General features: G+C 44.6%; 1 protein-coding gene across 1 annotated transcript; it reads right to left on the bottom strand.

Annotated features, from left to right (window-relative positions):
• Positions 1 to 6897: 6897 nt before the first annotated feature.
• H1-8 (H1.8 linker histone) lies at positions 6898 to 12926 on the bottom strand. The gene is made up of 5 exons (XM_088450213.1): positions 12799 to 12926; positions 10413 to 10684; positions 9889 to 10027; positions 8612 to 8664; positions 6898 to 7194 (listed from the first exon to the last, which is right to left on the bottom strand). Exons 1-5 carry the CDS (start codon positions 12866 to 12868, stop codon positions 6976 to 6978), a joined length of 753 nt encoding a protein of 250 aa, XP_088306339.1. The 5' UTR covers positions 12869 to 12926; the 3' UTR covers positions 6898 to 6975.
• Positions 12927 to 17369: the final 4443 nt, after the last annotated feature.

Genomic DNA, 17369 nt, shown 5'->3' with positions numbered 1-17369 from the left:
TGGCGCAGTTACCCATTCTGTGGTTGCTGGCATGGTGGGAACAGAGACCATGTTAGACAAACTGGAATCAGACCAAAAAAAAAAAAAAAAGGGTTGGGAATCGGCAATTTAACATGTTGAATTTCTGATTCCCCAACAGACTGCTGATCAGTCGGCAGAACGGGGAATTGGGCCGTAGATAATGTATGAACCACATTACTCCTTTTATGGAAGAGGGGGAGGGGGAGGAAACGCAAGAACCATAAGTAGAAGACACTGCTTGAAGCACCCAAGAGTCTGGCTCCAAAATGGTCACATGAGACAGTCAGGCTTCTCCATTCTCAAGCCTCTGAATGAAACCATTGCCAAATGCATTTCAGCCACCATTAGACAAAGTTAGAGACAAGTGCAGACCATTGGTGTTATACAGTATACATTTACCTTTACATTATGTCACATTCAAGACCAGGGTTGGACTGGCCCACAGGGGAAATCCCCAGTGGGCCCCACTCCCTCCTCTAGAGGGTCATGTTCCAGATAGTGCAGTGAATTGTACCCTGTTGGAGGGTCATTTACCTTGTGGAGCACTGAAAAACATTGGTTCTTTGTTTCTTTTCCATAGAATCGACACCAATATTTGCCTAATGGTTAGCCAAGCAACTGTGGTGGCTGGCCACACCCTTCTGGAGGATGGCCACACCCCTTAAGTATGGGCCCCTACTCTGGATTCCCCTGGTGGGCCCTTTATGCGCCAGGCCAACACTACAGGACATGTGCACCAAGTGATGGCCGATCTATATGGAATTTTAAAAAGGCATTACCTATCAATGTGGTATATTGTCTACCACACATTTTGTCATGAGCAAATTAACCTACCAGTATAATTTCTGAAATGTGGGAGGAGGGAGGAGGGGGGGGGGGGGGGAAGCCCAAAAACACATGGAGAATATACAAACCCTATACCAGAGTTTCCACGACCTCCCTCATTACAGCCCAGGTTTTAATGCTATCCATGCTAGAGTCCAGATGGTTCATACCAAATTGACTGAGGACCTAATTAAGTCCCCTGTACTCAAGCATGATCTCCTGGACTGTAATGGCAGAGATGGGAAGCAGCTATACACAGCTCAGCACATGGTGGTGATTGAACCCAAGACCTTAGTGCTGTTTGGCAGCAATGCTGACCATTACACCCTCCATGCTGCCCAAAAGCGACATTGCAACTGAATTACTAGTTACAAGTGTAATTGTGCCAAATGCTTACCTAGCCCTCAGAGACATGGACCCATTAGTTGCGCAGTTACACAGGCTGGATCCGATTAGGTGCGAAGTCAGCCGATTTTCGCATGAGCCCACTCGTTTTTTTACAAAAAAAAAAAGGTGAAAATGGGTAGGTGTGATAAAGGCAAATGGCTTCAATTGCATCGGTTGGCTGTAATTTTACCTTTATATGTAATTTAAAAAAAAAAAAAAAACCCGCAGCCATGTGCAATGTTAAACACGACACATCCATATAACCCCTCCCCCAGACACCAGGCCCAATAAGTTACACCCATTTTCAGTGATATATTTTGGGTGAAAAAAAATATATGACAGGTTGTTTTTAACCAAATTGCAAACAACTTGAAGTATTATCGTTTGGTGAGGGGTCCAAAGGCTTCTGAAAGAAATCCCCACATTTTTAGGCAAAATTTGAAATTTTGCCTTTCCGGCACCTGGTCTGAGATGGCGAACACTTTGCCTAAGTTACTGTTTAATTATTGCCGCAAAATTTTGCGCCCAATTGAATCTGGCCCTAAGCAGTGTTTGAGTTAAAAACTGGTGCTTAATTCGACAAGCAATATATCAAAATTATAAAACAAATTACAGGGAGACACCCAACTGGCAAACCTGCACCGCAATCCTATAACTCATGCGCCAGGGAACACACTCTTTTAGACCTATCCATCTCCTGATGGAGCTAGCAGTTGGGCTGTAAGGCTGGCAGCTAGGATGCAAGTCACGTCATCAAGCCCGACAGCTAGTGGCCAGGAACATAATGCCAATAGCCTGTCACGCTTTACCCAGCGCACCATGCAAATTGAATAAATCTTTAATAAAATATATATTTTTTCAGTTATTTATCACATGATGACCGGCCATGAGGAGTCTCAATGCTGGACTGCAAATACACAGTAGAATAATCATGTTCCACTCGCTGTATATGATTGAGAAAGTTCTGTATGGTCCATCTGCATACAGCTCAGAGATGCTGTAAAGACTGGATAAAGATGGGCTCCATGTGTGGCTGTGAAAGCCTGGTGTTTGCCTGCTCATAGCCAAACGTAAGGTAGGTGGGGGGGGGGTTCTGTCTGCCTGGAAACCCCCCTCCCCAGCCTACACCATGACCACAATAGAAATAGTAATGTAATAGAATGTTACTAGTGCTACATGTTCATCTCAGTATCGCAAATAAAAATAATTAGCACCACCTGTGGATCTTTTAACATGTATCAGCCAGTATTAAATAACCTGTGCACCAACTAGAAGACCTGGAAAACATGCACTGTTAGAGATGCACTGCTATTGAGCCCAATATGTACATATACAGCATGTCCAGGGCAGTGCTAGGTTCTTCTGCTGCTCCTCCAGGACTTGCTCCAATAGTCTGGAATGGTGCCCACATCTAACATAAATACGTTCAGCTCAGGCAGGATGGCCCTACTGCCACATCTAATGGCTACTGTGATCTCTGGTCCTGTATATGCTGGAATTATGACACACAATACACTATGTATGACACATATAATGGGTTACTGTGATCACTGGTCCTGTATATGCTGGAATATGACACACAATACACTATGTATGACACATATAATGGGTTACTGTGATCTCTGGTCCTGTATATGCTGGAATTATGACACACAATACACTATGTATGACACATATAATGGGTTACTGTGATCACTGGTCCTGTATATGCTGGAATATGACACACAATACACTATGTATGACACATATAATGGGTTACTGTGATCGCTGGTCCTGTATATGCTGGAATTATGACACACAATACACTATGTATGACACATATAATGGGTTACTGTGATCGCTGGTCCTGTATATGCTGGAATTATGACACACAATACACTATGTATGACACATATAATGGGTTACTGTGATCGCTGGTCCTGTATATGCTGGAATTATGGCACACAATACACTATGTATGACACATATAATGGGTTACTGTGATCGCTGGTCCTGTATATGCTGGAATTATGACACACAATACACTATGTATGACACATATAATGGGTTACTGTGATCACTGGTCCTGTATATGATGGAATTATGACACACAATACACTATGTATGACACATATAATGGGTTACTGTGATCTCTGGTCCTGTATATGCTGGAATTATGACACACAATACACTATGTATGACACATATAATGGGTTACTGTGATCACTGGTCCTGTATATGCTGGAATATGACACACAATACACTATGTATGACACATATAATGGGTTACTGTGATCACTGGTCCTGTATATGCTGGAATATGACACACAATACACTATGTATGACACATATAATGGGTTACTGTGATCACTGGTCCTGTATATGCTGGAATATGACACACAATACACTATGTATGACACATATAATGGGTTACTGTGATCTCTGGTCCTGTATATGCTGGAATTATGACACACAATACACTATGTATGACACATATAATGGGTTACTGTGATCACTGGTCCTGTATATGCTGGAATTATGACACACAATACACTATGTATGACACATATAATGGGTTACTGTGATCGCTGGTCCTGTATATGCTGGAATTATGACACACAATACACTATGTATGACACATATAATGGGTTACTGTGATCACTGGTCCTGTATATGCTGGAATTATGACACACAATACACTATGTATGACACATATAATGGGTTACTGTGATCGCTGGTCCTGTATATGCTGGAATTATGGCACACAATACACTATGTATGACACATATAATGGGTTACTGTGATCGCTGGTCCTGTATATGCTGGAATTATGACACACAATACACTATGTATGACACATATAATGGGTTACTGTGATCACTGGTCCTGTATATGATGGAATTATGACACACAATACACTATGTATGACACATATAATGGGTTACTGTGATCTCTGGTCCTGTATATGCTGGAATTATGACACACAATACACTATGTATGACACATATAATGGGTTACTGTGATCACTGGTCCTGTATATGCTGGAATTATGACACACAATACACTATGTATGACACATATAATGGCTACTGTGATCTCTGGTCCTGTATATGCTGGAATTATGACACACAATACACTATGTATGACACATATAATGGGTTACTGTGATCGCTGGTCCTGTGTATGCTGGAATTATGACACACAATACACTATGTCTGACACATATAATGGGTTACTGTGATCACTGGTCCTGTATATGCTGGAATTATGACACACAATACACTATGTATGACACATATAATGGGTTACTGTGATCTCTGGTCCTGTATATGCTGGAATTATGACACACAATACACTATGTATGACACATATAATGGGTTACTGTGATCACTGGTCCTGTATATGCTGGAATTATGACACACAATACACTATGTATGACACATATAATGGCTACTGTGATCTCTGGTCCTGTATATGCTGGAATTATGACACACAATACACTATGTATGACACATCTAATGGCTCACTGTGATCACTGGTCCTGTATATGCTGGAATTATGACACACAATACACTATGTATGACACATATAATGGGTTACTGTGATCACTGGTCCTGTATATGCTGGAATTATGACACACAATACACTATGTATGACACATATAATGGGTTACTGTGATCACTGGTCCTGTATATGCTGGAATTATGACACACAATACACTATGTATGACACATATAATGGGTTACTGTGATCGCTGGTCCTGTATATGCTGGAATTATGACACACAATACACTATGTATGACACATATAATGGGTTACTGTGATCGCTGGTCCTGTATATGCTGGAATTATGACACACAATACACTATGTATGACACATATAATGGGTTACTGTGATCACTGGTCCTGTATATGCTGGAATTATGACACACAATACACTATGTATGACACATATAATGGGTTACTGTGATCGCTGGTCCTGTATATGCTGGAATATGACACACAATACACTATGTATGACACATATAATGGGTTACTGTGATCTCTGGTCCTGTATATGCTGGAATTATGACACACAATACACTATGTATGACATCTAATGGCTCACTGTGATCACTGGTCCTGTATATGCTGGAATTATGGCACACAATACACTATGTATGACACATATAATGGCTACTGTGATCTCTGGTCCTGTATATGCTGGAATTATGACACACAATACACTATGTATGACACATCTAATGGCTCACTGTGATCACTGGTCCTGTATATGCTGGAATTATGGCACACAATACACTATGTATGACACATATAATGGGTTACTGTGATCACTGGTCCTGTATATGCTGGAATTATGACACACAATACACTATGTATGACACATATAATGGGTTACTGTGATCACTGGTCCTGTATATGCTGGAATTATGACACACAATACACTATGTATGACACATATAATGGGTTACTGTGATCTCTGGTCCTGTATATGCTGGAATTATGACACACAATACACTATGTATGACACATATAATGGGTTACTGTGATCACTGGTCCTGTATATGCTGGAATTATGACACACAATACACTATGTATGACACATATAATGGGTTACTGTGATCACTGGTCCTGTATATGCTGGAATTATGACACACAATACACTATGTATGACACATATAATGGGTTACTGTGATCGCTGGTCCTGTATATGCTGGAATTATGACACACAATACACTATGTATGACACACATAATGGGTTACTGTGATCACTGGTCCTGTATATGCTGGAATTATGACACACAATACACTATGTATGACACATATAATGGGTTACTGTGATCTCTGGTCCTGTATATGCTGGAATTATGACACACAATACACTATGTATGACACATATAATGGGCTACTGTGATCACTGGTCCTGTATATGCTGGAATTATGACACACAATACACTATGTATGACACATATAATGGGTTACTGTGATCGCTGGTCCTGTATATGCTGGAATTATGACACACAATACACTATGTATGACACATATAATGGGTTACTGTGATCGCTGGTCCTGTATATGCTGGAATATGACACACAATACACTATGTATGACACATATAATGGGTTACTGTGATCGCTGGTCCTGTATATGCTGGAATTATGACACACAATACACTATGTATGACACATATAATGGGTTACTGTGATCACTGGTCCTGTATATGCTGGAATATGACACACAATACACTATGTATGACACATATAATGGGTTACTGTGATCGCTGGTCCTGTATATGCTGGAATATGACACACAATACACTATGTATGACACATATAATGGGTTACTGTGATCGCTGGTCCTGTATATGCTGGAATTATGACACACAATACACTATGTATGACACATATAATGGGTTACTGTGATCACTGGTCCTGTATATGCTGGAATTATGACACATAATACACTATGTATGACACATATAATGGGTTACTGTGATCGCTGGTCCTGTATATGCTGGAATTATGACACACAATACACATTGTATGACTCATTAAAACTGGTTAAGTACTAATTATGTCCTCTTCATTGACTGGCCTCACTCGCTCTAAAATTAAGCCTTTGGAAACCCCCCTCTGGAAATCCTGCATTTGCCACTGCTGCTCTGCAGATAACAGGACAGCCACGTCGTTTAATAAAGACTTTATTTAGAGAAATAAGTTAAGAGACATTTACAAAAGTTAAAAACCCTTAAACACAATACAGTCACTTCTTCGCCTTCTTGTTACTTTTGGCCTCAGAGGCCTCCTCAGGGTCCTTCTTTGCTTTCGGGGGCTTTGTCTTCTCTTCCTTAGTCACCGGTTCCTTCTTGGCTTTATCGTCCCCCTCCGCTTTGGCCTTTGGTTTTTTGGCTGCTGCTGGAGCCTTATCAGTTTTCACCTCTGGATCTTTCTTTGGTTTATTAGCAGCAGCCTTTGGTTTCTCCTAGAACATGTAGAAGAGTCATATCAGTACGACCATCAGATTCATTGCTTCATTGCACAGTGCTCAAATCGGACGACATACTCCAGGATAACAAAGTAATATATTAACAGAACAAGTATTTTTTTCAGTGTAAACGCTGAAGAGTGTACAGTGGCCCTCATTCAGAGCCGCTCGTTCGTTATGAGCGATGCTTGCACATCTGCGCATGGGTTGTAATACGCATGCGCGAACCAGTCAGTGCAGCCAAAAATAGTTTGTTCGCTAAATAGCGAATGCCTGCTATTTTGAGTGACAGGAGGAGGCGTATGTGGGTGGTAACAGGGGAAGGTGCTTGAAAACGAGGAGTGGAGATCAGAACGCAGGCGTGCCTAAAGGTCAAAACGGGTGTTTTATGGGTGTGCATAATTAAAACAGCAGCGTCATTGACCACGTCACTTGGTTGATTTATAGCCAGAACTGCTCGCAATATAGCGGTAGGAAAAACCAACCACAAGAATAGCGAGCAGTTCATACGCTGTTCGATGTACTCAATTAATCTAATAGCGGACATGACGTATGGTGCGAGCGGCCAGGGGGCGTATTATTCAAAATTACAACCGCAAGTTTTGTTCGCTCGTTCAGACAGAGACGTGAACAGACCGCAAAGAGCGAACGGTTCATTTGAATAGCCACCCCTTTTGTCAGAACTAACGACCGCAAACAGCATCCGGCTCTGAATCAGACCCTGTGTTACAAGTTCGATTTAATGATGCGAGTGCGAGATGGAATACAAAGTCAGACCATGTACAGTAAGAGTGGTAAGGGGTGTATCAGAGATACCAATCTTCTGGGAAAATGTCTTGGTTCCCAGACATGGCCCTCAAGAGGTCAGGTTTAGAGATCCATGGTCGCTCACAGGTGGTTAAGTCACATTGGGCCCCATTCACAAACGAAATATAACCCCTTTAGCGCTCGCTAAAGGGGTTATACCATCTTCCTGTATTTAGTAAACACCGGCAATCTTAGATTACCGCTGTTTGTACAGCATCGCTCTCGCCATCTAAAAGATGGTGAGAGCGATGCGGGCCCCATTGCCGGCAATGGAGACCTGGCGGTGCCTTTCCGGCTTAAGCGAAGCCTTCCAGGCACTGCCGGGTCTCCCTGTCACGTGCAGACGGACCGTCGCGCATTCGCATGACCCTGGAGCCCCGTCGCTGGCAGCCTAGCAGAGGACCTAGTCGAGTATGAGGATTCCGCGGGACCTCGCCGGAGGGGTAAGTATTACTAAATACCAGTGGAATTTTCGTTTGTATCAGTGATACTAAATGAAAATTCCCGCTGGTATTTCCCTTTGTTTGTAAATGGGGCCCATTGACTGCTAAACTAAAAATCAGTTGACTGAGTATAAAGTAGTTTGAGGAGCCCCAAGTCTACTCACCTCAGACTTTTCTGTCTTCCCAGTAGCTTTGACTTTCTTCTCAGCTTTCTCACCTGTATTAGATTAAATATAGGACACAAGCCAGTGTGAGGGGAAGGTGTATGCAGCACAGAGAATGGCTTCTCAAACAGACATCCCCAGGAATATAAAGGCAGATTTTCCTAGATCAGTCTAGTAACAGTTGAAATCTTATGAAGTGTAGCCATGGCCAAACATGGCAGATCGCAGGTGTACAGCCCCAGCTCTGACTGACGCAGCCTCTAGTCACACCTGTTCCCGGCTATACCGCCTCCTGCAGGTGAGGTTAAGGATGACTGGTTAGACAGCCCCATCATTACCAACAATGGTGCCATATTTTTAAGCATTTCATTTATACATTAGGGCACGGGACTATTGCATTTAGCAGGATTGTAGTGAAGCAGTTCATGTGCTACAGCTGCATTATGAATGGTACGCCCTGTGGCAGTGACTATTACATGTAGTGAGAAAGGGCCACTAGATTTAAGAGTCTCAGGAAAAAATTTACTAAGATGGAAGTTCTATTAAGAAGTGATGTTGCCCATAGCAACCAGATTCTACTTCTCATTTATATATCACCTTCTAGAAAATACCTGGAATCTGATTGGTTGCTATGGGCCAAGCAGCCCATAGCAACCATCTTAGTAAAATTTAGCCCTCACTGTTTGAAGGTATTTTGAGAATCAAAGTAGTAATTCTGGAAAGTTTCAGATCCAATTTCAATAGGGCAGGCCTGGCCAACCTGTGGCTCTCCAGCTGTTGCGAAACTACAAGTCCCAGCATACCCTTCCACTGATCAGCTGGTAAAGCATGCTGGGGATTGTAGTTTCACCAACAGCTGGAGAGCCACAGGTTGGCCAGTCCTGCAAAATGGAAAAAGCGAGGAATTATGGATGGAACTAACTATTCTGTCATCTAAGTTTGCTCCAATGCAAGGTGGTGATATTTTGTAGGTGGCAGCAGGTCTTCAATAGGTGTATGGCTCAGGTTGTTGGACTACATATCCCATGAACCACATGAGTACAAGTGTCAGAGGCAGCCATTTTGCGCAGTAATCATGAGAATGCAAATCACTACTTAACCAGTAATCTCGCTTAGGAAAATAGGGCGTTCACCCGTTCCTACCAGACTGTCTACATTTCCATAGAGGTAGTCTCAGACCACAAACTGGCAGACATGTGAATAAGCAACCGGGCTACCAATGGGGTGTAGTACAGGTTACAGAATGACCAGTCTGACAGGTGTGGTGTCTGCTCTACCTTTGGATGCCTCCTGTTTCGCTGCCTTGGCTTTCTTTGGAGGCTTCTTTGTTTTCTCCTTGGGCTCTGCATTGGGGTCATCGTTCTCAGACATTTTGCCATTACTCGGCTCCTTTGGTTTAGATACTGGTTTTGCCAGCTGGTGAGAAAATAAAAACATTTAACCCTTTTAGTCTCCCAGACCACAGATGTCCATAATGCCCCCTACTGATCACATATGGCAACATACACTTATCAATCTTTTGCCCCTTTATGCTAATGTTCTAGACTAGCTACTTATAAGCTTCTAAATAAAAGCTTCCCGTCAGCAGTAGAGCTCTTGTTTGGGCAGAGTATGACCTGACTGGCACTAGGGGGCACTGTATGGAAGGGGAGGTAAACTGCACAATCTGGGGAGTCCTTCCAATTAGACCATTGTCAATGCAGTGGGCAAGACATTAAACCTCAGGCTTGTGCCTATGGCCGATGACTGGGGTACTAAGGGGTTCAAACAGCTTGTTCCACTGAAACATTACAGGACTTACTTTGAAGCGACCTGTGGCTCCGGTGGCATGGGAATTAGCTGGCCGGATGATAATTCCCTTCTCAATTCCCCTGTTCAAAGCAGACTTCAGTAAGAACTTCAGCCTCACAGGGTCCACAGTAGGATGTGCTGCCAGAATTTGGTTTCTGATGGCCTGCACAGATGTCCCCTTCTTTTCTGTATTCTTCTTCAGGACCTCGATCACCATGGACAGCGTAGGAGGATGCCCCAAGCTCTTTACCAGCTTCTTGGGTTTAGCCTCTTTGCTGTCATCTACAGGTACAAATAGATTATTAAGCCTCACTGCCAGGTCAGGCTGTCCCTTATGGTTTCAGATAGTAGCCACAAGCTTGTTGTGGCCCCACAAGCCTAATATTATTTTTTTGTATTACCAAGACTATGCCTTACAGTCAGTTCTTAGAGTACTGCTTATACCATGGAGGCAGCCATTTTGGAGGCCTGAACTAGTGTTTATAAAACTATAGCTTACCAGTTAATTAGGATCGACATCACTGCTGCATGAGCCTGAGGCAAATTTATTGACATCTGTTAAGCTCACAGGATGGCGGCATTCACCATGCCAGTGACCACATATAAGGCCAACTATACGTGGTGGCATTAACACCAGAATAAAACTCATGATTTTCTCCATTTAAAAAGCAGCCAAAACAGGGTGCAAATAAAACACTTAATATACAATAGGAAAAACTGGCTTTATTTTGTAACCCCAAATTCAAGTGTTGGGCTACCCATAGATTTTAACCCCCCCCCCAATAAGAAGACATTTCACCAACCAGCACGAGAGACTGGCCACTGGGGGGCACTGTTCCATTGTGCTCCTCAGCATGACCGATCCCATCAGCACCAAGCATACAGAAAGCTACTAAGGGTTTGCTAGTGCAACAAAGCACTCACACTGGCCGCCACCAAGATGGAGCTCAGGGAGCTACAATTTGAATATTGGTCCATGAACTGCACTTAATTCTAAATTATTTTCAGTTTAAACATACACTACTCCACAAACATTAGCTTCTAGAGTCTGGATAATGGGACCTTTTTGGCAAGCAGGGTTTCACTGAATAAATAAACAACAGCTGTAGAACCTGGTGATACAGCAGACAGACCCTATATAGGGCATCCATGTATAGGTTTGGTCACAAATATACTTTGCAACAGGCTCCATTAGATTCAGATCCTCAGCCGATTGTGCAGGTGGTTCAGTCCAATTATAGCTCCCAACTGTTCCAGTTTGAGGCCTTGGTACCCCCATGGACACTTGTTGGGAGGTAGGTTCCCTCGACTGCAGCCATAGGCACTTGCCAATCCCACACAGCTTTGGAGGCAATTGTGTATATAGGGGGTGAAGCATTTGCTTATTGCTTTACAATAACATACCCAAGACAGTGTGTCACCACTCACTGCCATATGTCCCAATCTGACTACTTAGGCAGCAAGAACTCTGTATATACAGGGAATGAAGGTCTATAAAGGAAATTGTTTATGGCGATCAGTACTATAGTGTGTGAAGGTGAACTTACGTTAATACAGGATATTTATTTTGTGGCAAATAAAACCTATTGATTGGCAGGAGTCAGGGATTACAGACTTAAAGGGAACTTTGCAGGAATGCCAGCAGCACAGGTGTGTTCTATCACTTATCCAGTTGTTCCAGCAGTCAGCTAACAAGGACACAGCTCACATACAAGTATTTACGTTGCATTTCATAAGCACCACATTACTGCACAGATAGGCTACCTTCCCTAGCTCAGACCCAGCAACCCCCTGGTTCATCTGCAAACCTAATGGGTACTACAAGGAAATGCAAAGTCAGAGACTTGTAAAATAAAATACTCTGTTACATAACTAGGCCACAGCAGGCCTCAGATACACGATACCCAAAAGTCAGTGTTATGGAGCCAGCACAGGTCCCTGTAACAGGGATAGTCCCATTATTGCACTAGATCAGAGGTTCTCAAACTCGGTCCTCAGGACCCCACACAGGTCACATTTTCCAGGTCACCCAGCAGGAGCACAGGTGTATTCATTACTCACTGACACATTTTAAAAGATCCACAGGTGGAGTAATTATTTCACTTGTGATTCTGTGAGGAGACCTGGAAAACATGCACTGTTTGGGGTCCCAAGGACAGAGTTTGAGAACATGTGCACTAGATACAAGTACTAGACAGGCATAACTGAACCATTGGCAGTAACACCAGTGCTTTGGGCTCTAAGGAACTCAGGAACAATCCACCTTCTGTTTTTGACAGACACATTAGGTATAAGAGCCCATTGATCCAGCCTAATTGAGATACATACTATACAGTAACAAGAGTAATCTAAGCACTTATTACACATTTCATATAGTCGCTCTCATTTTCCCTTACCTGCGACCGAGGGCTGATCTTCCTCCTCAACAACAGCCACAGCAGGAGGGGCAACTTTTTTAGGTGCCATTACTACCAGCACTAAAGCAAATCACAGGAGGCCAGATACCTTCCTCTTCCCTCTGTGCAGCCCTTTATACCTGCCTGTCAGTCATTCCCAATCAGGGCTCCAATAAGGGGAAGCTCAGCTGGCTGTGGTTTAGCGTTAATGTAACGGGGGGGGGGGGGGGGGGGGGGCAATTAGCATTAATGTACGACATTCACTATATATGTTTATTGTATTTTCAGCTGACTCCTGGTAACAATTCATTTATTGATATAAAACAAATCTTTGACATCATTTAAATAATATATATGATAATAGAAAGCGCTGGGCTCAGGAGCTGACTCTTCGATGTGGTGGGTCAGGTTATTGGGTCTGGATTTTAATTAAACTGAAGAAAGACATACCACCTTGCATTGTAATGCTGTTAGTACCAGTGTCGCCCAGCTCCAGTCCTCAGGGCACCATAACAGTTCATGTTTTCCGGATTGCCTTTGCTGGAGCACAGGTGTGTTCATTACTGACTGACAACAGTTTAAAAGAGCCACAGGTGGTGCTAATTATTTCACACGTGATTCTGTGGGGTTGCAGTCGCGACTCCGCCTTTGTACGCAGTGAAACTTCGAATTTATGCTGATGCCGCAGCCGATTAAAATTGTACAGAGACCCCTACCGGCTGCGTGTCCAATCTGCTGCTTTGCACAAAAAGTCGCACCATCGGTCGCAAGGGGGTGTGGCCATGTTATGTTCTTGGGGCATGACTGCACCTCCCTGGCAGGTCTGGCCCTCAGAAAGGGTCCCACTCCCCTAAAGGGCCTAGTGCCGAGGGGAGGAGCCACAGAGGTGCAGAACAAGGACCATTGGAGAAAATACTGAAATGTTGTACCCAGAGCCGTAACTAGACTTTTTGGTGCCCTGCGCCAGAGAGATCATTGGCGCCCCCCCATTTTTAAATAAGGACATAAGATAGTGCACCTGAAAAAAGGCCTCATGGGGAAGGGCCAGGGAAGAGATAGGGGAGGCCAGGAGATGCTGGGGATAAAAGAACAGGAAGCTACAAGTGAGAATGATAATAAACAGGAAAATTGACAGGCCCGAACCTGCCCTGCGGTGCCCTGTGCCATGGCACAGGTCGCACCACCCTAGTTATGGCGTTGGTTGTGCCTAGGGGCGGGCTGGGCCGTATGGTAACTGAACCCTGACTGCTTCCATTACAGGCTTTTTGGGAATCTATTTATTATCCACTACACTGCTGAATGGCCCTGTAGGTTAGTAGGATGCAGCACAGGACTACACAGCACTGTACAGTCAGGGACATCAGTCCCAGCTTCACTTCATCCGCCGGCTTCAGACAGAGTTAAATTTTATTGACCATTTACATTTTTTTCCCATGAATGGGTGGGTAGGGGCCCCAGTGCATAGCTTGGTTCAGGGCCCACAATGCTGTTAAGACAACCCTGGGTACAGTCCTGTGGGCATGATAGCAGATAGGATGGGTGGAGCTGCTGCAGTCACCAGAGTGACAACTACTTGTCCTGTAAGGTCAGAGGAATCGGGCACTACAAGGCAAATACTCTATGGGTTTTACAGAGCTGCAGCTTTTGTGAACAGACACTTCCTGGCAGGTTGGAGGGGAAAATTTCAAACTGCACTCGCAGTTTCCCTGATCATTTGGAATATATGGTGCTGTTGCTAGATTCACAGGATGGCCTGTATGTTCAGTAGTGTCTAAATCCCCTTCACGGAGAGGACCCTGACGTCATCAGCCAGTGTCCAGCGTCATTCCCTACCATCCAAGTGGGCATAGAGGTTGAACATAACCTTGTGGCGAGCGCAGCAAGCCACCGAGCCCGAAGCGTGGTGAGTGCACTTTAAGTGGGGACAACTTACTTGTTAAGTTCATGCCCATTAAGGCCAGCTAAATGTCCTTCTCATCGGTATCTGGAGAGGAAGTCATGGCCCTCATCCGGTCCTCCCCCCCTTCCACTTCCCCCCTTGATCCTATCCCCTCCCACCTCCTCCGCTTCCTCTCTCTCTCTGCCTGCTCCCATCTTGCCCACCTCATTAACCTCTCCCTCTCATCAGGCACTGTTCCTTCTGCATTCAAGCATGCCCTTGTCTCCCCCATTCTTAAAAAACCTACCCATGATCCTAACCTTTCTAACTACCGACCCATCTCTCTCCTCCCTTTTGCCTCCAAACTCCTTGAGCGTAGTTTACACCCGCCTTACCACCTTTCTTTCCTCCCACTCCCTCCTTGACCCTTTTCAGTCTGGCTTCCGTTCTCTCCACTCCACTGAAACTGCCCTCACGAAAGTCAGCAATGACCTCCTTGCTGCCAAATCCAAGGCCACTACTCTCTGCTTATTCTCCTTGACCTCTCTGCTGCTTTTGACACTGTGGACCACCTTCTCCTGCTGCATATCCTTCACTCTCTTGGTCTACGTGACACTGCCCTCTCCTGGCTGTCCTCCTACCTCTCTGACCAATCCTTCTTTGTCTAGTCTCATGACTCCTCTTCCTCTCCGCAGCCTCTTACAGTAGGTGTTCCCCAAGTTTCCATTCTTGGACCTCTACTATTCTCACTCTATACTTCCTCTCTAGGTGAACTCATCAGCTCTTTTGACCTCCATTATCATCGCTATGCTGATGATACTCAAATCTACTTTTCCTCCCCTGATCTCTCTCCCTCTCTTCTGACTCGTATCTCCAACTGTCTCTCTGCTATCTCTTCCTGGATGTCCCAGCGCTTTCTTAAACTTAATATGTCTAAGACAGAGCTGATCGTCTTCCCACCCTCCCACATAACCTCACTTCCCACTATTTCTTTATCAATTGATGGAATAACTATCTCATCTAGTCCCAAGGTGCGCTGTCTTGGAGTTATCCTGGACTCATCCCTCTCCTTCAATCCACATATCCAGAACCACTCACAGTCCTGTCGTTTCCATGTCAAAAATATTTCTAAGATCAGACCCTTTCTCACCCAGGATGCCACCAAAACCCTCATACACTCACTGGTCATCTCCAGATTGGACTACTGTAACCTCCTCCTATCTGGCCTCCCCAAATCCCATCTCTCTCCTCTCCAGTCTGTGCTCAATGCTGCTGCTCGACTCATCTTCCTCTCCAAGCGCTCTACATCTGCCTCCCCTCTCCTACAAGCCCTCCACTGGCTCCCCTTCCCTTTTAGAACCCAATTTAAGGTTCTCACACTCGCCTACAAAGCCCTCACCCATTAATCTCCCATTTACATCTCTGACCTCATCTCCCTTCACTCTCCTGTCCGTCCTCTTTGTTCAACTAATGCGCGCCGCCTTTCATGCCAGCTGATTACTTCCTCCCACTCCCACCTCCAAGATTTTGCCCGCACTGCTCCCCACCTTTGGAACTCTCTCCCACTCCCCCATCAGACTCTCCACCTCTTTGCAATCCTTCAAACGGGCTCTCAAGACCCACTACTTCTAACTCCCTGCTACATGCTCCTTCCTCCCCATCTACCCCATCTGTGTCAACCCTGTTTGTCTTCCCCTCCCTTTTAGAATGTAAGCTCTTACGAGCAGGGCCCTCTATCCTCTTGTGCTTCTCCCTACTTTACTTTCATCTACTTCTTACTCACCACTAGGGCACCTAACACTTGGCTGGTTATGCTCTGTTGCTTATCTGGGTGTTATGGTCGCTAATGTAGCAATATATATTATCCATGTCCTGGTCCTGTATTGTTCTGTAAGTCGCTTGTCTACAACTTGTTTATGTACTTTGTACGGCGCTGCGGAACATTTCTGGCGCCATATAAATAAATGATAATAATAATAACTGCACTTCCACCCTAACTTACGTCACTTCCAGGTCCCTAGCATGCAGGGGAAATAAGCTCTACCCTGTATGTTCCCTGTAAGTGAGCAGTATGCTGGGTCCTGTCCTTGTCCACTGCTACTGACGCAGCCTCCATCCTCTGACACGCTGGGCCCGGCCCATCACATCATCTTCTGTCAGTAATGCTGACTGGTATTTATTTATATGGGGATATTTGAGTAATGATAGTTGTGGTAATACATGCATTTATGTCACACATGGCCTGCACCCGGTGGGTACTATTTAATATGGTGCTTATATCATGTGTTAGTGTGTATGATTATTATTACCTCACAACTGTCCCTAATGCGGCAGGAACATTGAGATTGTGGACTTTGGGCCTGATTCAGACCCACTCGCGAGCGGCTGTCCGCTCGCAAGTGGGTCGATGGTCTGCACTGCGCATGCGCACGACGGAGGGAGCTCTGTTGTGCGCATGCGCGAGACACGACGAGCGAAGGACTTTCCTTCGCTCGTTGTGTCTGATCAAAGGGGGCGTGCTGTCGATGTTGATTGACAGCACGCCCCCTTTGGTGGGCGTGCCTCCCAGACGGGGACGTTCCCAAGGGAACGCCTACCGTCAGAAGCCGGCCCCACTGACATCACTAGTGATGTCAGTGGGAGTGATTTTGGCTCTGATAGAGCCAAAATCACTCCGGGCCTTGCGGTTGAG

Source organism: Taudactylus pleione, unplaced genomic scaffold, assembly GCF_031769625.1.
Source record: "Taudactylus pleione unplaced genomic scaffold, aTauple2 ptg000512l, whole genome shotgun sequence".
Lineage (NCBI taxonomy): Eukaryota > Metazoa > Chordata > Amphibia > Anura > Myobatrachidae > Taudactylus > Taudactylus pleione.
Note: the sequence above shows the minus strand (reverse complement) of the source record. Positions and strands in the feature narration are given on the sequence as shown.